This window comes from Epinephelus lanceolatus, chromosome 8 (assembly GCF_041903045.1).
Source record: "Epinephelus lanceolatus isolate andai-2023 chromosome 8, ASM4190304v1, whole genome shotgun sequence".
NCBI classification, from domain to species: Eukaryota; Metazoa; Chordata; class Actinopteri; order Perciformes; family Serranidae; genus Epinephelus; species Epinephelus lanceolatus.
In genome coordinates, this window is record NC_135741.1 from 25,241,356 (window position 1) to 25,262,920 (window position 21,565).

At 41.5% G+C, this 21,565-nt stretch overlaps 1 protein-coding gene across 2 annotated transcripts; it reads right to left on the reverse strand.

The window, feature by feature from the left end:
- Positions 1-1,482: 1,482 nt before the first annotated feature.
- On the reverse strand, positions 1,483-20,672 carry atf7a (activating transcription factor 7a). Of its 2 annotated transcripts, XM_033629583.2 has the most exons (12): positions 20,646-20,672; positions 14,842-14,913; positions 9,958-10,054; positions 9,603-9,715; positions 9,015-9,173; positions 8,782-8,930; positions 7,654-7,747; positions 7,423-7,542; positions 4,825-4,974; positions 4,362-4,550; positions 2,912-3,017; positions 1,483-2,745 (listed from the first exon to the last, which is right to left on the reverse strand). In XM_033629583.2, the coding sequence occupies exons 2-12, from the start codon at positions 14,887-14,889 to the stop codon at positions 2,513-2,515; spliced, it is 1,458 nt and encodes a 485-aa protein (XP_033485474.1). In that variant the 5' UTR covers positions 14,890-14,913; positions 20,646-20,672; the 3' UTR covers positions 1,483-2,512. The 2 variants fall into 2 exon arrangements, with proteins under 2 accessions (XP_033485474.1, XP_033485473.1); XM_033629582.2 differs by lacking the exon at positions 20,646-20,672 and having other exon boundaries at positions 14,842-14,955.
- Positions 20,673-21,565: the final 893 nt, after the last annotated feature.

Below are 21,565 nucleotides of genomic sequence, written 5' to 3' on the forward strand. Positions count from 1 at the left end.
CAATTACAAAAATAAGTTAGGACAGTCAAAAGACAACCAAATTCATCTTTAGAGTTAAACAACGGGGGGTAAAATCACTTTTTGAAAAAGACATTTTTTCTGTAGAGAAACCAACCAAACAAAAGAGAAATCTGTGTTAAAGAAATTAGTTTCTATATTCATCAGTACAATCAGAAGCATTATGACAAAGGTGTATAGTGCTGAAAATAGCACGGGACAGAAGAATACAACGACAGAAAAGGTGCCAATGACATGAATTACATGAAAACATGAAAGCTAAATATAGTTTGACTTTTCATTTCATATGAACAATCGTCTATAAGGGACTGCCAGCCAAATATAGCGCCAGCTCCGAAATACAACAAAATGCCGGGGGTCGCCATTGGGACTGTAGGACGAGAGGTTCAGTCAAAAGGTGGAAAGGTTTTAAAGTTGCTGAGCAAACTCCCATTAACATATACAGTACAGATAGGAGAAAATAGATTTTCTTAAAAAAGGATCTGATATCTCTGAAAAAGACTGCGAGAACTGCAAAAACCAAAAGAACAGAAATACAAAGCAACAATAAACTTGTATTATTTTAGTGCATAAAGACATGCCCTTATGTTAATGGACAGATATCTTGTTTTTTGAAATATCACATCTTGCAAATATATGATCGTGTTACACCAACCAAGGGAGAAACGTGTACAGGAACAAGGAACAAGAAAAGCAAACTGCTTATTTAGGTTTTTCTGTAAAAAATATACTGATATCTTGGTAAAACATCTGGGTGGGGTTTCTAAAGAACAGGATCTGATCTTTTCCCCTCACTCCTTTACCAGCGAAGATGTGTTTGCTGTGTCTCTCCACCAGATGACAGACAAGTATTGGATCATTTCACGTCCCTGAAAAGAGACTAATGGCTAAAATAACCATTAATTTTAAAGGCTTCGAGGAATCTTCAACGAGTGAATATTTTGTTTATCATTTGATGAAATTAACAAATTAAGACATATATTTCCTAAGGCTCCTTTGTTTCTCACATGAGCAAATCTTTTTTGGGGATATCGGAGGCACCAATGTGATCTTAAGGCAAAAATCATCAGACATTGTGTGTGAGTGTAAGTGCAAGTTGACAAGCAGTGATATACTGGAGATTGTGTCACTGTGACCTCTGAATCACAAAATAGCAGTCAGGCGTTTTACTTCCTGCCACCGTAACGACACGCGGTGGTCTTTGGAGATTCAGATAATCTGATTTGTGGTCATTATGGCTTAGTTTAGGTTTGGTAAAGAGCAGAGAGACTAAGGGGTTCATCGCACTTCCAACGAGCAGCAAGGATGTGCAACCATCCTGAGAAGTGTGAAAATAACAGTTACAGTAAGTCCAGGGCCCACACAGAGAAACACCAGAATACTTTCATATAAAATGGAAAAGGCGTCCACTTACATACCGATAAACAGCAAAAACCTGCCTGTTTCAGAGGAAAATGAGGAGGAGAGGTTGAATTCCCTTCAGGTAAAAAAAGAAATTGCTCAAACAAACTAATTTTAAGGTAAATACACTGTCAATGCAACATATTTTGGTTCTGAGGACTAATCTGGGAGGATTAATTAAAAGAATATAGCTGCACATAGCTGTATCAAGAACATAACACCCTAATAGAAAAAGTCACATGCCAACAATCCAGCTATTAACGTATCAGATTAGGAATAGGCAAACTGCTATGTTCTGATGTACATAAATATATACGCACAGAGCTAATCACACACACAGTTTATCAATTTTATCATAAAGGGGAGTAACTGAGGTAAGGTTTTTGGGTCCATGTTGAGATCACCATCAGGTGGAACCATTTACAAAAGGTTTGGGTGAGTGTTTGAGATCTGAGTCACTGACGTCTAGACACCTACTGCATCTCCGGAGCCGAGGATGTATAGGGACGTATGCTGTGATGGCATGTGTGGGTGTGTGTGTGTGCATGGCTAAAACGTCGAGGCGCACAAGGCACTATTCCCTGCTGAAAACAGTATACAGCCCTGCGTGTTGTTTGGTATCTGATTTGATCGAGAATGTTTATGCAACACCTGTGTGTTAGAAACTGTGCACATGTGCCCACATGGGAAGTTCATTATGGCAGTACACTTGGAGCGATGCAGTCCTACAGTCCAGTGAAGAGTCATTTTGACTGAGGGTGAGGAGAGATGAGCGGGGAAGCACAGAAGGGGGAAAACGAGGATGGGAGGTTGGAGTCCAGCCCCTGTAGTCTATGGCAAAGTGAACAGGAAGCTCTCTCAAAAGTCTCAGTCCATTCCCAGAAGGCTGCTGCTAAGCTCCAGGCCACAGCATGATGGCTCCGCAGGAGGGTCAGAGAGAGCAGAGTAGCACAGCAAAGGGCGAAGGGGAAGATGAGAAATCTGGACTTCTAGATTGGGGAAAGTGGGGAAGGGAGAGGGGGGGTGTCCGCTGCTCTTTTTTACCCCTGGTTGACGAGTGTGAGCCAAGTCTGGGCCGTGGTGGCATCGCTCATCATCTGGCAGCAGATTGAGACTGTGCAGCCATGATAATGTGAGAGGGTCCACTCTCAGCCCGCTGCTGCTGGCCCATTCCTGCCAGCACAGACATTGCCATGGCCTCAGCTGCTGCCCTTGAGCTCAGGCCGTTGTGCCCCGCGGAAGGGCTGTGCGCCAAAGAGCTGTGCTGGATCACCGGGGCAGGGGAACCTGTAGGCTCTGAGGTGTCTTTCATGCTTTCCTCTGCAGCTACACAGAAAAAAAGACGACACAAGTTTAAATTAATACTGTTTAGCAGCTCTTTTAACAGTATCCCCAATGCATTTAAGAATTCTGTCCTGAATAATTCTGAATGAGAAAATAAATACAAAGAGCAACCAGGTGAGTAACATGGCATCATTTTAAAAAAGTTCACCTAAGTAGGCAGTCTTCTTCTGTAGGGTGGTCACAGGACAGTCCTTGTGGGCCAGTAGCAGCTGCTTCAAATGAGCCACCTCGTTTCGCAACATAGACACTTCATTCTGAGGGATCAGAAAATAAGCACATACAAAACTTTTCAATAATTAATAGAGCAAAGATACTCAACTAACTTTGCCCAGGGGCCGCTTTTGCAAAATGGCAGCAGGCCCAAGGCCAGCTAATAAATGAACAATAGTATTCATCAGAAATAATAAATAATAAAGCAAAAATTAAAAATGCGCATAACTGATCTTTCTTTAAAATCTTTATTTTCAAGATAAATGAATGCCAAGAGGCAAATCGCAGTCATGGCAGCCCTGCAGACGTCAGGTGTGCACCGGGGCATTTCTAGGATTTTAAGAAGTATTTCGCTGCTAGAAAGATGGAAACTAGGATGCCTATGCAGTAGAAAGGCACAAATACTATTAAAATGGGTGCTGCAGAACCAGAGAAAACAGAGAAAAAGGATGCTTTGCTAAAGACGCAGAAAACCTACAACTACCAGAATGCCCTGTGCCACCCCAGATTAAAATAAACCTCCCACTGGTGGGCGACGTAATGCAAATTTGTTCGTTAAAAACAATGGTGACTGGCCGGCAAGAAGCAATCTTGTATTAGCTCAATTATGAGCCAAAACATGCTTATGAAAATATTTGAGGCGAGAGACAGACAGCTAAGTAACAGAATCTGGGTTTAAATTTTATCTGTGTTTTTACTGTTTGATCTCAGGTTTTTGCTGACTCGTTTTCACCATGCAGGAAACAGTATTGCACCAGCTTCCTGTTCACAAACTCTCACGATTGATCCGTGTCTATGCTCTTTGCATCCACGGTGGGGGCATGGGTGGCAGGTCACTAACTAGCCCAGACCTGTCGAGGGGTCCAGGGGATCCTGCCACAGCATTTTTTTTTCTTATTTTGATGAACAAGCTCTATTTCAAAGCTTTTTAATGCAGAATTCTTATCATATTTAGATATACAGTTTAACCAAAAGAAAAATCATCACTTACTCTGGGTTATATTATTGAAAACAGTTTTTTTTCTTTTGTGAAGTTTTTATGTTTTCAGACAAGAAAAGCTCTACAGAGGTAAACAGTCTGGTTTCCACTACAGTCCAGCCGGCGGTGGAGAAACGGTCATGAAGTGTAAAAATAACCTTAAAACCACCAAATAACACAATAAAGATGTGAAACAAGTTTTAGTGAATCCAACAGTTTCAAGTCCTGTATCCTCAACCACTTGTAAAATTACCTTACACTGCCTGAAACTGATGGAAAACACCTTGCAAACTTCCACAAGTTGAAAGCCTGTCGACTCTGCACAGCGAGTGTGACTACGCAGACACTAACACAGGCCTCCCACAGGCCACATTTCATCCCCGCCCACCCACTCCACAGGCCCACTCACCGACAGTGAGACGTTCAGGGTGCAGAGCTCCTCAGCCTTCTTCTCTAGGGAGCTGACCCACAGTTTGCGTTTCTGTCTGCAGCGTGATGCCGCGGCCCTATTCCTCTCGAGGAAACGCTGCCTTCGCTCATCTGGGTCATCGTCTGCCGTCCGCCGCCGACGCCCACCTGTAGGCTGTGCTGGAGATACCTAGAGGGAGAAGAGGGCAAAGGGTGAGAGGGAAACAGAGAGACAGGGAGGGGAGCGGAAGACAGACAGAGAGAAAAGGGAAGTTTGAGTCATAGTTTCATTATTTTAGTCAGAGCACATTATAGTCATCTCTCGACAAGTACAGCCCAATTTTCTGGAACTATAACAGGTGATAGGACATACATAAAACACGGTTTAGCTCAATTTCTTTTGGTTATGTCTTAGATTTTCCAAATTCAGTGACAGGCAGGTGACTACAGACAGCACAGTGTACCTGAGGTTGTGCAGGTGATGGAGCATCTGGATGTTGGACGAGCAGCTGGCTCTGCTCTGCTCTCTGAGGTACCATGGGGCTGCCACCCATAGACATGACCCCCATGCTGTGTCCTGATGGGCTCTGCTGGGACAGTGCAGCCTTCAGACGCTACAGGAGAACAATGATATCAAAAACATCAGTGACAAGCACAGGAATTTAAATACACAGCCCAAACCATGTTAACCCATCGACTCATTTACAGTATCAGCAACAATAACTTGGCCTGAACCTCCGTTACTAATCTTCAATACAGCCTTAATTAAGTTGTTGATCACACTTGTGCACCAGATGCACTGAGGGATGAAAGCTGATTTATCTCTAGTGACAAATGTTTGTGCCGTGGTAATGCATCTGCTTCTCCAAGATCTCTCATGTTTTCATAACATAATCAAATAAGCTCCAGGTTCTGTTGCACTTTGCTTCAGGAGAAACCTAAATTCTGGAGGGCATGAATTCTGAAAAGGTGCTCTAATTCTGCAGAGATCAGCACCCATGCTGACTTGACAATGTCTCACAGTTCCAGCTCGTTTTCAGCAGTACATTCATGTGCCATCCTGCTCTTACTTCAGCTCTGGAGGCTTTGCAGCTGGTGGGTACTTTCTGAAGTTATATGTTCCTGGAAAATTTTTCAGAAGATGTTGCCTTGTGATATGGTGATTTATCCAGCTGGGAGTAATGACTAGAAAATAAGTGACTGTGAAGGCATGAAACAGGTCTACAGCACACAGAGTGTCTAAATTTCTGCATTGTATCAGGGGTTTTGAGTGAGTTAAATATCTTCTTGGTCTCACTCCCATATTAAACTGCAAAGTTGTCCACTAATATCACTAACTTTAGCTAACAGCACTATCACTGATGACATGACGTAATTCCCATGACACTCGCGAGGTGCCACTAGTTGCTATGACACAAGTAGCTTTCTACAAGATGTCATTCCTGACCTGCAGTAACCACATGGTGTATTAAATGTAAGATATTAAAATCAAAGTATTGAAATATGGATGACTACAATGAGTATAATGTATGCATTTGATATCACCTTCAGGGGCTGCACAAAATGTTTCTGAGGGCCACCACTGGCCTGCAGGCCCCACTTTGAGGAACTATGCGCCACAGAGTGCCCTCAAAAATTCCACAACTGAATAAAAAACTAGTATCCATGTACACTTTCTGCCAACAATACCACAATGCAATGTGCCTCATTTTGTGTGTGCCAGAAATTACCATTGTGTGACTCCACATCTGTCAGTGAATAGTAAGTGTCCAAAATCTGAATTTAAAGCTCACCAGAACTGTTTATCATACAGGGAATAGTGATCAGTGAACCCAGGGCCATGTGCAGGTGCGGACAGTAACAAAGTACATTTACTTGAGTACAGTACCTATGTATATTTAAAAAAAAAAAAAAAAATAATTAAAAAAAAAATATATCCTTCTGACACCGATACATTTTTATGAAGGTCAGCAAATTAATGTCCTTTTCTGTCCTGTTCTGTTCAATAGGCCATACCCTGTGTTCCTCAGCGGAGAAAAGACAATCACAGTGAACTACTCCTCCTACACCTGTCAGTAAAGTTCAAAGTGCATGCTGCATTTTTTGAAAAGTTCATTTTGAACTTGGTGGTGGTAATGGTGGCTACAGCAGATACAAATGACAATTCCTCACCCACCAGAGCGCCCATCTGGAGTCCATGTTTAAGACTGTTCAAATATGTTTGCTCTGTTTAACACACACACACAAACAAACCCCATCAATCCCTATAAAAAAGTTGTGTCAGAACCCCGCCATGCTGTTTTGTTTGAGTGGAGTGGGGGGTGTTATGTAAAAAATGTAACAATAGCTGTTCATTTATCGATTTAGTTGCGTTTCTGTAGGCATTTCTATATACTTTCTAGCATATTCTATAAGCTTTTTATTCTACATGTGCTACAATCAAGTCAGTGCATTCAATAGGTTGTGTCAGAGTCATTTGGTTCTGCAATGTGGCAACAATACAGCAATGCTTTCACATTAAAAAAAACAACAAAATGTACTCATAAAAGTCCTCCAGTAATTGCACACAAGTACAAATCTGATTTAACAACTTTCACTTGTATTGAAGTAATACTTGACTTGGAGTATCTATCCTGTGACTCAAGTGAGGGAGTTGTGTAATCTGTTCACCACTGTCCATGTCTGTGACTCGGCTAACAGAACATTCTGCACACACACACACACACAAAAACACCCCTAGCCTTCATTTTTTACAGCTGATCTTCCACTTATGACTAAAGAAGTACCAAGTTTGCGTATGTTGTAATACTGTAAACAATGATTGTAAACTCAGTCTCATTTGAAATACAAGTGATCCTTAAATAGAGCTCTGTGTGCACATTGCAGAATCATTAAAGCAGTTTAAACTGTTTTTTTTGTTGTGTAAGTGTTAAATAAAGAAGTAACTGCAGTAAAAAGTCATATGATGAAACTTAGCCAGTGCAGAGGAAGACTGGAGGGTGAAGATGAAGACAAAAAGAACAGATAAGCAGATATAAATAGTGAGCTAATCTAGTGCTGACCATCTTGGCCTCTGAGTGGATGCTGTAGCCAGAGGGGGAGTTAGAGCCGCTGCTGCTGCCTCCCAGAGGAGGACCGGGGATCCCAGGAATGTTGGGTACCATGCACATGGGTCGGGCCAGCTGGAGACCACATAAGATTAGATGCACAAATGCACATGTATTAACAACTTGGACCAACTTCTTAGCTATACAGTTGAAATACAGCATATTTAGACTGTTGCTCTGCCTTACATTGATGACAGACTGCATCTGTACCGGACCAGGGAGCACAGGCACTGCCTGACCAGAGGGAAGCATCATCATAGGGTAGTGGCTGGTTGGTGAACTACAGGCAGACGGGAACAGGAAGTTCAGTCGTGTTTATATAAATTACAATTTTTATACTAAAATGTTTCTGTTACATAGCAACTAGCACCATTTATGAAAAAATATCTACTTAAACCCCACAAAATCCAGTTACATCCATCATTAGTCATCCAAGCTGTGCATACAACAACCATCTAAACTCAAAGCAATGTAAGTCAAATTTCACTCAAAACCACAAGATACAGCAGACTGTATATCCGATTAATGATTCGGAAATGTATAGTTGCACCAAACGAACATATTAAAACGTGAGCAGCCACAAAAAGCATGATAGCATAGGTTTTAAAGGTTCCCTTATAAGCATCATATGTTCAACACAGGGTTGGAACAGCAGATAGAGAATATGGGAATGTGGAGTGTGTGTGGAAAATGTGTCTTTTAAATGAGACCATATGCTTTTCCTTATTTTCTAACATATATATAAAATTAAAATGTCGGATGTTCATGTAAAACATGGCCAAAGTTTTAAAATAATGAAGTAAACATATGTAAAGGTAATCCCTGTGAGCCAAAACCTGAGGCTTCAGATCACTCTGAAAAATCTGCTCCAATGTTTTTTCTACTTTGGCTACAAGCTGACATCAGCCTGTGGTGTATTTCTTTACGCAGTCATCTGCTCCAAGCATACCACTGCGTGTTTTCATGCTACTGTGATTAGTATTTACATTACGTAGCCTACACTGCTACACAAAGCTACATGCTAACAGGGAATAACGTAATCTTGATTGTTGATGTTGTAAATGTCTCCCTGATTTTAGATCAGATTCCTGCTGGAACATGTCTGGTTATGTTTAGAAGCTAGGCGCTGAAACAGAGCGCTCTCAGACAGAGGGTGACTACAGGTGTTCCAGCACAGACAGTATGAGGAAATTAAGTTTTTTTTAACATTAAAGCATGTAAACATTTCAAGTATAAACCTGAAAATGAGCATAATAGGTCCCCTACTCAAGGCAGTCATCAGAGGTCAGTAGAGGGATGCTGAGTTTGACTCACCCCAGAGTCCGATTGGAAGGTGGTGCCTGTGTGATGACAGATGTGGGTGATGGCATGGTGGGCTGAAGGGAATCAAAGCCCAAGTGTAGTGGGAGGGAACCTGGACGCACAATAGTCGGGGTGGGGGCTGAACTCCTGGGTGGTGTGTCCTGGGAGAATAGCGGTGAAGTAAGAACATCACTCAAGGATCCACCCTCCTCTCTATACACTCGTGCTGTCCCATTCTGTCCTACCTTTGCTTTAACCAGGGGCTCTATGTCTGACTCTTCAGAGATAGATTCAGGACTGCTTGGCGGCAAGGAGTCACCGTCTACAGGTTCCTCCTCTTTCACCTTCACGTCTGATTGTGACTGCATACTCATGTCCACAGCCACAGAGTTGGGAGCAGGGAGCTGAGCAGGACAGAGACGGTGAGAGGGAGGTAAAGAGTGTTAGTTCACTCGACGATACTCCCAGACTACGGTACATTAGTAAAAAGGAAGCAAGTTTGTTTTTATCACACAAACCAAACAACCACAGCACCACTTCATGAAACACTATTGTAAGTGCAATAAAACACACTGACCTACTTAAATAAAGTCATCATAACAAGCTGCTGCAATAAATCTAAATTATGAGAATACACAAGCAAAGTGCACAAGGCAGGAATTTCTGCAAGCAATACATTTTGACTACATCAACACTTGAGGTAAGAAAGAAGGAAGTAAAAAGTAATTTTGCGCTATGTGGGAGTCTTGTAGGGATTTCCACTAGTTTCTGTAAATAATAATCCATTACGCACACAGATGAAAACATTCAGAAAATCACCAAGCCTTTCTTACAGAGTTCTTTGCTCTCTTGTCATCATCGTCTTGTTCGAAGGAGCTGGCCAGCTCGTTGAACAAACCAACCTCCTCGCAGTTCTTTAGGAAGCGGGTGGGAGTAGGTGTCTGGTCTGATAAAAGGGAATAAACACAGATAACTATTCAAAGAAACGCTTTCACACTTAGTTCTCACCCAGCATTTAATATAGAAATCCATGAAATAAATGTGTCTTTGGAGCTGCTTTTTTCCTTGAGACCGCAATTAAAGTGTTGGAACACAGTGATGCAATCAGTCTTCATCTGAATACTGTGAGATATTATTTAACAAAGAGGAAGAACAGAGCTGTGTCTTGTTCTCATAGACCAACGGTACCTGCAATAATGACAGAGTCGGTCCTGGCTGGACCAAATTTCAGTGTCATCTCATGCTTGTGTTTGTGTACAGCCAAGTGGTCCTCATTGGTAAACCTCTGGAACAGGCAAACAGAAAGACAAGAGGAGAGATAAGTACATCATATGAAGCAGCCTATGGATAATTGTCAACTTGTCCTAGTGACTTTAGGAAATAGCCTGCAGTACCTTAGCCCAGATATCATATTGCAATAATTACAGACAGATAATCTCTTGGAGATGTAGCACAACACATGCAGCCTATACTGCATATGTTATACAACCATAAAGAACACTATATCTGTGGTGTACAATTCCTCATAAAGCCCTGAATGGGCCCATTAAAGCCGCAGGACATGGGCTCAAATATCTTAACACAAACTAGAGTTATCTAGAAAAAGACAAAAGGCTTATAGGGATAACATCTGAAATACTTTTTACAACACACAAATGTAGGGATAGAGTAATGGTTGGAAATGTCAACAAATTATCAAAGAAGTATGAAAACGACTGGTATGGAGAAATACCAAAAGCAAACGAGTTGATACATCACAACAGATACTGCAAGTGTGAGGTGTTTTCATCGAGAAAAATCCATTTATTGTGTTAGTCCGACTAAAACCAGACTTTTAAATTACATGTGAACTTGTTAGTCCAACTGAAAATTCTCAAAGTCGGACTAACACACCTAGATAATGCGACTGAGAGCCAAATTACTCCTGCATATATACACCTAATTGGACCAAAACTGGATTTGGCACTCTGCGCATGCTCCACAGTTTCCACTCCGGGCTTTGACCCAGAAGTCAAATAGCATTAAATGCACAACAGAAGAAGAAGCTGGTAACAACATGGTGAAATCTAGATCTAGAACAGAGCAGTTTTTGGACGGACGAGGAGACACAGTTCATGCTGTTTCAGCTGAAAGAGTAAAATATTTTAAAATACATAAATGAGAGGAAAACACGGAATGGCAACCTGTTCATAAAAAGTGGCCGAACAGCTGGACGATGCCTGATTATTTAGTCTGTGCCGTAATAGGTCAATCAGAAAAAGGTCCAATGCTAACAAGGTGAAAGGGGGCATATTGCCACATATCGTGGCAGAGTCGGACATACCTTGATCAATTAATCGCTTCCCCTTCCTGTGCTTGTATACTGGGAGAAGGACAGCAGTGCAATTAAATGGGCTGGTAAAGCTATAACTGTAGCGCGACTAAACTGTGCATGTAAACATACTGACTGTGGTCAAAGTAGTCACTGTATAAAGCATGTGAATGATGTAAACTGTGTCTCAGAAAGGCTCCACATTAGTCTATGTTCTGTTATTTCCTAACAGGTGTCCACAGCAGAAACTACAGGAGGTCTGGTACTTGGGCAAATCAATTTTGGAAACAGCACCAAGAGCCATCGTCTGAGACACAGCACTTCTTCTTTGGAGAAGTGGTGAGGTGAATCACACGTAGGAGGAATAGTCTTGGCTCTGGTACCAGCCTATTCACCAGTCGCTGCAGCCTATTTTGGGGGCCGCGTTGCAGTTGCGAGTTCAGTCGTGAGAGAGTGAAGTGGAAACACAGTCAAGTGTCAGGGGGCTTATTTTTAGCCCTATCAGGCAGCATCACCAATACAACTACATGTCTCATTTGTCTCTTTCCTCTGAACAACGTGGCTGGATCTCGTGGAGGAAACTATCTCCAACTAATCTCCCTGCATGAGATACTGGCAGCTAGGATTACCGCTCGCCACACAGGACATGCCGGCCATCATATAATGGGGGGCTGTTTTTGTTGTTGTTGTTAACGTGGTAAAAGGAAAACCCTGGGCAAAGCCAGGAGTCAATCATGCTTGTTCTATTATGGGCATGATTCAGACTTTCCTGGTAGACAACTGTTGGTTGTAAAGAGCAGAAGTAAAGCGGCATTTGGTCATAAGGCGCTTGTATGTATCATAAAGGATGTTCTGTGTCTGTGTGTACACAAATAAATATAAAAGATGACTAATGTAAAGGCCTAAAATGTAAATGTCTACGCTTCATAACAATTTGTCAGTGATACATAGGATAGTATAAACTGTAAGACTAAAACGTATGCAAATTTTTAGATTTTAATTATCAATAATTAATTAATATTTTTCTTGTTTGCCTGTTTGTGTTTTGACAACATTTAAAGCCCCCTTTTACACTGCCTGTTTGAGGTAGGAATGTCATGCTGCTATTCCGCCTTGCCGTTCCTTAAAAAAAGAAGTACACTCGCAGACCGGGGGGACAGACTTGTCTCGCCTTTAAGCCTGCAGTGGAGGGACTAACAGCGCAGAACTGACGTCTGTGTAAAAGGGACAGCTGGCAGGACGGGATGAGTGTGACATTTCAACTACATGTTATGTGTGTGACCCACCACCGGGAGATTTAAAAAGCAGCTAAGAGCTGTTAGCATATAACTCAAACAAGAAGAACAGCAGGAGACACTGAGGTCCAAGAGTTTCTTAGCCTCACGAGCAGAGGACGAGATGAGCCACCACATAACAGGGACGGTAAATGACTGTTATTGCCATGTTATGTCACTGTTATTGTTTAGAAAGCACTGCCAACACATGTTACATGTCACACAAGAGGCTGTTGCTATTGTGTTTAATGTCACACCTGTCAAGCCTCCTTTGCTTGCAGGATGCCAGCAAGCTATCTAAAATCAAACACTGGTGCTGCTGTTGCTTGGTTCTGTGTCAGAAAGTGAAGGCGGCGTAATGAAGGGACTTCGTAGCGGCCCTGTTTCGCTATCTGTGTTCAGTGGGCTTTTCATTATCAATGGACCTCAATGAATGCATGTAATAGGTGTGGGAATGTCACATGAGAGATGATTTAACAATTATCGCCACATCTTGATGCATCAAAATTTTTTATTTCTATGCGATATGTTTTTCTTACTGTTACTACTTGCTACTTTTAAAATAGCATATTTTCAACTGTCCATAGTTTAAGAAAGTACTTTCCCTACTGTCAGCTACTGAAAGAAAGAAACGAAACGCTTTATTTTGCTAATTTATGTGTTTCATTTTGGCTCAGTGTGAGAGTCTTTACTGAGGTTTACGGGCAATTACAGTCGCACAGCTAGTTTCTCTCCTCTCTAGGGCTCTGCTTTCTCTACACACACAGTCGGAGCGGGGCACAGGAGGACAGGAGAAATAGGTGAAGTGAATGTTACTTGACATAACGACAAGTCGTTACATTCCGTACAATTATTCAGCCATTACCTTTTATTAATGCAATAGTGGTAACAAAATGTAAACATGGTTTACGGAACAGTGATGCACACGTTTACGGGCGATGTTTACGGGCCATGTGTATGGGCCATGTGTACGGGTGAAGTTTCTGGGTAATGTGTTCAGGCGATCATAATGTCAACAATTGGGTTTTAATTTTCAGATTATTGACCTTTTCTGCATCGAGACATAATCTCTCAGGAGAGAATCGCGATACCACTGAGAATCAAATTTTTCCCTCCCATGTGAAAAGGGTAACTCGCTGGTTCAATCCCACAGATCATAGGCAGCTTTTTTTTGCCAAACAATCTGATAAATTCACTGTGCGCGACCTACCTAACACCAAACTGCAGCTAAACAAAGCTAGCGAAAAACGCTAGCTCATTACTGGAGCATTTAGCAGCTACAGAGTCACACATTTCCTGCATAAGTTGGCAGAGAACAAACCAGAGCTAAAACAGAGTGAATATTTGATTCAAATTTGTCACACTGGACAGAAACACTCCAAATTAACGATAATATTGCTCCATGGAAACAGATAACATTTATGCCCCAGCCATAAACCTGCACTGTCATTAACGTCACTTTGCCTTGAAAAGCTTCCATGTAACTCTGTTGTTTTAATTGACAAATAAATTAATAATGATACCTTCAAATGAAATATGCAGGGTATTTACATCACAGAAACATGCCAAAGTAAAGTTAAAATGTTCAGGGAAAGGTCCCCTCGGTGTCCATAATATTCTGAGATGAAAATAACCAAACAAATCATCATTAATTTATCCAACACACACATTTAACTGCTTTACATGCCTGTTGTTCAAACCACAAATCCCCTGTACAACAGATTGCCTCTGATCACAGAATGGAAGACGGTTTATGAATCATAAATGTTTGTTAACCACATAAACACTTTCTTCCTCCAGACCCCGGGAGAGATAATCCATCACTAGCTCCAAGGATATCGCACCCAAAAGGATCAGACAGCTAATAGAGCACAACATCAGACATGATGTTTCCTGTGTTGAATAATCATGAGTCCTAGAACACACTAGTTTTAATTTGCTGTGATATCAGGCCAAGCCCCGACAATGCACCACGTTACTGGCATGTGAGAGCACTATTGGCACTCAGCTGAGTCACTGCCGTGGCTCAAACCTGTGTCTGCAGGCGCTAGAAGTCAACAGTGACAGGTTGAAACAATAACTGTGCTCTGATTACTCACTGGAGCTTCCAGTGAGTCATTGCTGAAGGAGACAGCATTTGTCTCACAAGACAGCATGCTAGCTAGAATGCTATCGGTGTGATGATCGTTAAAAGTGTTGCATAAATCACAGCCAGTTGGCTCATTCTGGCAATGCGAGAAAAGTGTGATAAGTCTTTTTCAGGGTTCTCAAGTTATCTCGTTGTATAAATGAAGGTTTATTCTACTCAATTCAAGTGTCTGAAGTACAATATCTTTTCTGTTTTGCAGTTAATTCTTTGGGGCAAAATACAATTACTCATAACTAGGTACAGTCAACTGCTGGAGAGTACTTACAGAAGGGCAGAAATACCTGGCACCACACACATGCACACACCTGAAAGCCAGGACAAGTAGGGAGAAGACTTACCTGTCCACAGCCAGGAGCGTTGCACACAAAAGGTCGGTCGTCCCCCATTTTTGCAAAGAGCTTGCAATGTAACTGTGGGAGAGGAGAAGAGGAGAACATTGCTGCCGCTTTCTGCGATTTGTGAAGTGGCAAATCCTGAAAACAACAAAACAGGGATGCTGTGGCTTGTAGTCTTTAGTCTGAGCAGGAAGCCGAATGCTATTTAAAAATAACCCTGGCAAAGAGGAAAACATGCACAGAGGCAGCGAGACGAAGTTTCCCTGGTGATACTTCCTTCACACAGGGGGGCTTCTGGTTGGCCAATGAGGTGGCGCTTACATGAGAGAACGACAGCTAGCGTCTACACAAAGACATCTCCCTCTCCTTCTGTCTCATTTTCCCTCACTTCCAAATCCCTCCTTTTCTCATTACCACTCCCTCTCCTCACCTCTCAAGCACCTCCCAACCTTTTACCTTCTTGTACCCCTCACTGGATCTCTACCCCTCTCTAATTCAGCTGTTTCTCTGTTCGCACAGTCTCTGTTTTGGTCATCTCTGTCCACTTTCTGAACTCTCGTGTAAATCCACATCACAGATATCTTGAGACAGGCAAACACTGACCTTACAACGTACCTCACTTCTACTTGTTGTCCTGTTAAAATCCAACTTATATTATTTTTCTGTATTGAGTTTCAAGTGACTAATGGAGAGGGTCACCAAACACTACTGAATACACTGACAAAACTCTAATTTTGGACAGAATACATGAATACTGACAATGTAATGATACTTTTAATGTGACTTTTAGTGCTTTCACATGTGGGTGAAATAGTCTCTGAGAAAAACTAATTGATAGGCAGAGGCAAAGACGACCTTTGAACTATATTGATTATATCTTCACTTCAAGTGCACTGAGTTATATCATTATATAAATATTACATTGATGTACCTCCCACATCTACATTTGCTAGCTGGTTGCCAAGATGAATTACACTCTGCTGCTATATTAGGGCTGAACAGTGTGATCTAATAGCTATGCCTCAATACACTGCTGCATTTAACTCTAAAATTATTCATGTAATGACAATAATTTTTCAAATATATCAGTATATCATTGTACCCTTTTTATGTTGGCTAAACTCTGATATGTTTGTCCAGATTTATTACAGTACGACCAGTTTCAGTTTGGACTTTGGACTTGGGGCTCAGGCTGGGCATCAATATTATATCAACATTGTGACATGCAACTAGATATTGTCTTAGATTTTGGGTCTTGTAATATCATAAGTGTTGTCTTTTGTCGTCTTCTAAACTTACCAGACTGTTTCAGCTTTTTCATTATTTGTATTTACCCTCTTATTCATTACAACCACGTTACTGACGATTAATAATCAAAAATATTGTGTAAATATTTTGTAAAAGCAATAGTTAACCCTACAATATTGTGGCAATATCAATATTGAGGTATTTGGTCAAAAATAAATGATATTTGATTTTCTCTATATCGTTCAGACCTATATGGGGCTATCCGGTTGGTTAACGTCCTGGTGAGGTGTGTGTTGTGTAAGCTATTCCCATTTTAAGTATATAGAATTCACACAATGAAACTGCAGAGGGAGTAAATTTAGGTAAATAAGGTATTTACAATGCCGTTATTCAATGAATTACCTTGATTTTCCAGGCCTACGCTGTAATAACATAATATAAAAGGATTTTATTGGGGTGCTATTAACACAGCATAAGTATCATAACGCTGCAAAAACAGAGGCACATAAGGATAGCATTGTTAGACATGTGAATGTACTGGAAACACTTCCAAAGCTTTCCTACACTACCTAGACTACAAACTAAATACTACATCCCTCTCTTCCTGAGTAACGCTATTGTCAAGAGTTAAATATGCACATGCTTATGTTTGGTTTCTCCTCCTGTTGTGCCTGAAGCTGTAGTAACATAAACTAAATCTGTGGGAGGCTCACTGCTTCTATCAGCTGTCTCCACAGAGGATAATAACTCCTCACAACGCCTCCCCCCACCATTCCCCATCCCCAACTCCACCAAACCACCCCACCCTTTGCTGCTCTGCACAGCTGAACAACACTCCATGTGAAGACAAACTGTGAAGTTTAGAATAATAGTTTGGTGATTGAATTTAAATCAGACATTTGGAGGGTTGCTGATGTCGATGGACGAAAGACATTAATGTTTTGTTTGTGCATTCATGTTTTAGCATTCTCGACTGTCCCAGAGTGACAGCAGCTATTACACAACACTGACAGCGCAGCAACTTCGAACATGCATCAAGGACCTTGCTATGTATACACGTAAAAAGATTTCAATAAACAAAAGCCACAGACTACCGCAATACTCAGTAAGGTTTCGGTAAAAGAAAGTCGTCACAAACAGGGGTGGTGTCCGATTTTATAATAATATCCCTTCAAAATATACGTCTTAGATGTCTTTTGAAATCCATCTTTTAAACTTGTGTTTAATTATGATGATGATGGCATGAAAACCTCTGAACTTCTGTGTTGTATCAACTTGTTTGTAAAGCTTGTTTAATCATGTTTATTTAAAAAAAATCTGCTCATGCATAATCCAACTTAATATGTACAGCTCTTCTACAAACCGAAAGGCAACACTGGTTCAGCATGTTTAGGATTGTTATATTTCTGAGTCTCTGGCCACATTAACCTCTGTTGTACCTACTACATGGATGGAGCATGTAGCCTAACATTATTGAGTGGGACAGATTATTCATTATGTTGGCGAGGCATAAATGTCTGAAAGTTTTCCCAAAGTTGAAGTCAGTATATTTTCCTCCTTCCTCCCTCCATTTCTCCCTCTGCTGAGGACAGCTGCCCCTGAGCCAACACATGATTACTGAAGCCTTGCGCTGGAATACCATGACGCCGGGCCTGTAACAGGCCTAACCGTTGTGTCTCTCAGCTCCATGTCTTTATGGAGGAAAGGGGTCTGCATCGCGTTTGCAAGCAAAAGCCCTGTCCCTCTCTGTGCAGATCAAAGGGCCGATAAAGCGGAGCAGTCTGATTTCTTGCAGACCTCCCATGCTCTGGAGAAAGGCAACAGGTTGGTGCCAGGGCCCTCACAAAGCACTCCCAATTCCCAGAGTCTATTTGGGCAGAGATGTGTCTGCAAACGAGATACTCAGTCTAGCTCGTTATACCGAGGGTGTGGACTGTGTGGGGAAATGGACACATCTGGCGTGAGGAGTGGGAACAGATTTCAGAGTTTACATCTTACTAAAGACGTGCTAGACATTAACTTGGCTGGCAGGCACCAACATGAAGAGTGGGATTTGATTTTGTGGGAAGTCCACCATAAATTTCAGATGACAGGGGTGGAAAATACAGTTTGTTTTCATAGCTGCCCCAACCAATATCTTAACGTGATTAAAACAGATGTGTTAAGGTTTTTTCTTCAACATTTATTGCTTGGCTCTTCAAAAACTGCAGCACTATCTGTAATCCTCTGCGAGATTCACATGAACACCGAAAGAAATCAAGCTGTAAATTTACTATGACTGTCAGATGCTTCTCATTGAGAATAAACTTTGAGGGTAATTAATGAGTTGACAGTGTAAAGTTTTACTGCATACAGTAACATGCTCAGCTTCATGCAGACCTCAACTCTGTGGGAGACAATAAATCAGTCTGCTAGTCACATTAGTCCTGATGCACATCACTAATATTCATTACAGGCATGGATATCAAGTCCAACTATTTTCACCTCCTTTCATCCAAGGTGACATGGAAGCAGTCAAAGTGCCCTAATTCCTGTCCCTCTCATTGAGCTGCTGCCAAAGTCCCACCGTTAACTTGGATTTCTCCGACTCAGCAGGTGTAGGGGAACGAGTCCCAGCTATAATCAGCCACAGCCATCCAGTGTTTGATGCAGCCTGCTAGGAAACTGACTAAACAAACTGTATTAATAGCTTGCACCGCAGCCATGACTCTGGAATCTGAGGCTTGAATTGCCAGAGGGTAGGGGAGACCCCTCAAAAAGAAAGAAAAAAAGAGTACAAGAGGAGGAGGGAGAGAACGAAATTGTGAAATATAAAAAGACGATCAGCGATTGATCAATCGAAGGATTACGGATATTTGCTGGACCACAGGTGAGGTCCTGAAAATGTGGGCTATGAGCTTTAGAGACTGGAGATCTGGGCTGTGGTTGGGTGTGTGCAGCAGCCAATATGTATTTACGTAAGTAAAGTGAACCCGAGATTTGGTAAATGGAACAAATGAAATCCTATATCCATGTCTGCATAGCAAACAAGGTCTAAAAGCTGAATCCATGCAGAGCTAGCAGACAATGCAGGACAATACAGGATGGACCCAGGGCAGCTTTCTAAAATTAAATCAGAAAAACTGTGCCGAGGTTATTTGTGGTCGGCAACTTTTATAAGCACTTGCCGTGAGGTTTTTGGCTCTTACACAACAAATTGAAAGGAAAAAAGACTATATCACTTGATGTTTTCTGTCTCAAGTAGAGCCTGCACAGCCTCTGGTGCTGACTATAATTTTGCTAAATCAGTAACTGTCAGTAAATACTGAATTAACAAACCAATTATAAAATGGACGGATTTGGATGAATAATTGATTTCTAGTAATCACTGACATCTCAGCCAAAGGCAAAAAATCGTATTTAAAATCATACATGCTGCACATTTTTTCTTTTAAACATTACATTTATTCACCGTTGTGCAATATGATTATGTTTCAGTTGCAGCAAAGAATATTTATGTTGCATAAAATTTCAAATTTATATCATCACTCAGAAAGGGTCAAGATGTTTGGCCGGACAAAACAGGCTGCACTTTTCTCTGGTGTAACTCTATGTGATGGAATGAGGTACAACTCTGCCAAAAACATGACCTACATTCCTAATGAAGGTGTTGACATGCATGGGGATGTGGATCCTGGGGCGTTCAACAGCTCAAATTGCAATACTATGGATATCATTATTACTTGAGACTAAAACTTCTTTAGAGGCTCTTCTTACCCAGACCCAGATTATCATCACAGCATAGTCTACCGCCAAAAAAACAGGCAGGCAAATATTTTTCGTGGGGTTTCGGGCATGTAAAAGATGTCAGTGTCAAACTTAAAATCCCAAAGTCCTGCAAACTTTAGTTCCTTCTTCCAGACAACGCCGACTGCCTTGAAAAAGTTTGTCTATTTTAGCCTTCATTACTGTCTGGCGACGTACGAGCACACTTAGCCCTGCCTTTTCCCGTAACAAGACCGCCTTTTCTTCTCAGCAATTGGTTCTATGCACGTCAGTCAACGGTATCTAACGCATGCAAGGCTTTGGACCCTGTCAATAACATGGGCTAGCTGAATCTTATTGGTTAGAAACCCGAAATCAACTTTTTGTATCCACGAAAAACTAATGGCTAGCTGGTGTGGCTAGCGTTAACAACAGGCCGAACGCACATTCAAAATGTGTAATAACAGCGCTACTACCAGTTTCAACGGTGACGACAAACACACATCAACACTAATTTAATTACATTCGAAGTGAACTGATGTATTTTACAGGCGTTACGGGCAGTCAAATTCACAAAAGCAGAAAAAAAGCTAGCAGTTAGTTGGTTAGCGGGCTGACACTTGAGTGCAAAGCGAGACAGTGGGTCCGAATGAAACGTTGTAGCTGCCACAACAGTTTTGACAATTAAACAGACGTATTGTTTTAACATTTACAAACACTTAAAACTGCCGCGCCAATCGCTACTTTGCCATAGTTTGGTGTAGTCGACATATCTATAGGGAATTTAAAGGCTAATAAAGTGTTTACAAACTCACCCTTGCGCCCCTCTCTCTGGCTCCCCTCTCCTCTCCTCTCTCTTGGAATTTGACACTCCCCTCGACGTCAAGTCATCGCGAGAATTCAGCTCAGTTCTCGTGCCCAGCCGTTAACACAGAACATGGTCGAGACGTCGATTTCTCTACTGTGTTTCGACAGTTCTTTCGTTTGTCCTTTAATATTTAAATACCGAGGAGATTTGACCTCAGTGTATACACTGGAAAATATTACCTAGGCCAGTGTAGATACCGGAGAAAGATGCAACAGCGGTGTCCCCAACACGTGGTAGTTTAGAGCTGTTTAGGGGGTACCCCTGCGCTTTCACTATAAAAAATTCTAACTGTATAAACACTAGACAGGCACGTGTTAAGTGGCAGCCATCAAAATGAAGTTTGTGATACTGAATGATGAAGACGTTTAGCTCAGTCCGGTCACGGAATTCAACACGTTAAAAAGTATGTAAAATCAGATTATAGCAGCCAGTTCTGCCACTCTGAACGAAATCTTTTTGTTTGTTTCATGTTTGTGTGTTTTAAATATTCATAACAATAAGGATTTCATCTTCTAATCTACAAAGTACGGGAGACTGAGATTTTCCATGGGTTCCATATTGGCCCCATGCCATTTGCCCACACGGATGGCTTTACCCAAGTGGACCCCACATGGTTATGTTAGGGCCACTGGGTACTAAGTGGGTATGAGCCCAAAAAATTTCGTCCTGTTAACGATTCATACAAACCTACATACAAATGTTGACTGGAGGACAGTTGCAACACTTTTTGCATTTCTCTCAGTTACTCTGAGACTACTTGGACTGCACCAACAAACTTTTATATATTAAACTTAGATCTGTCTGCTAATTACCCATACTACGTGTTTACATATGACATATCACGCACAATATTTGTTTGAATGGAAG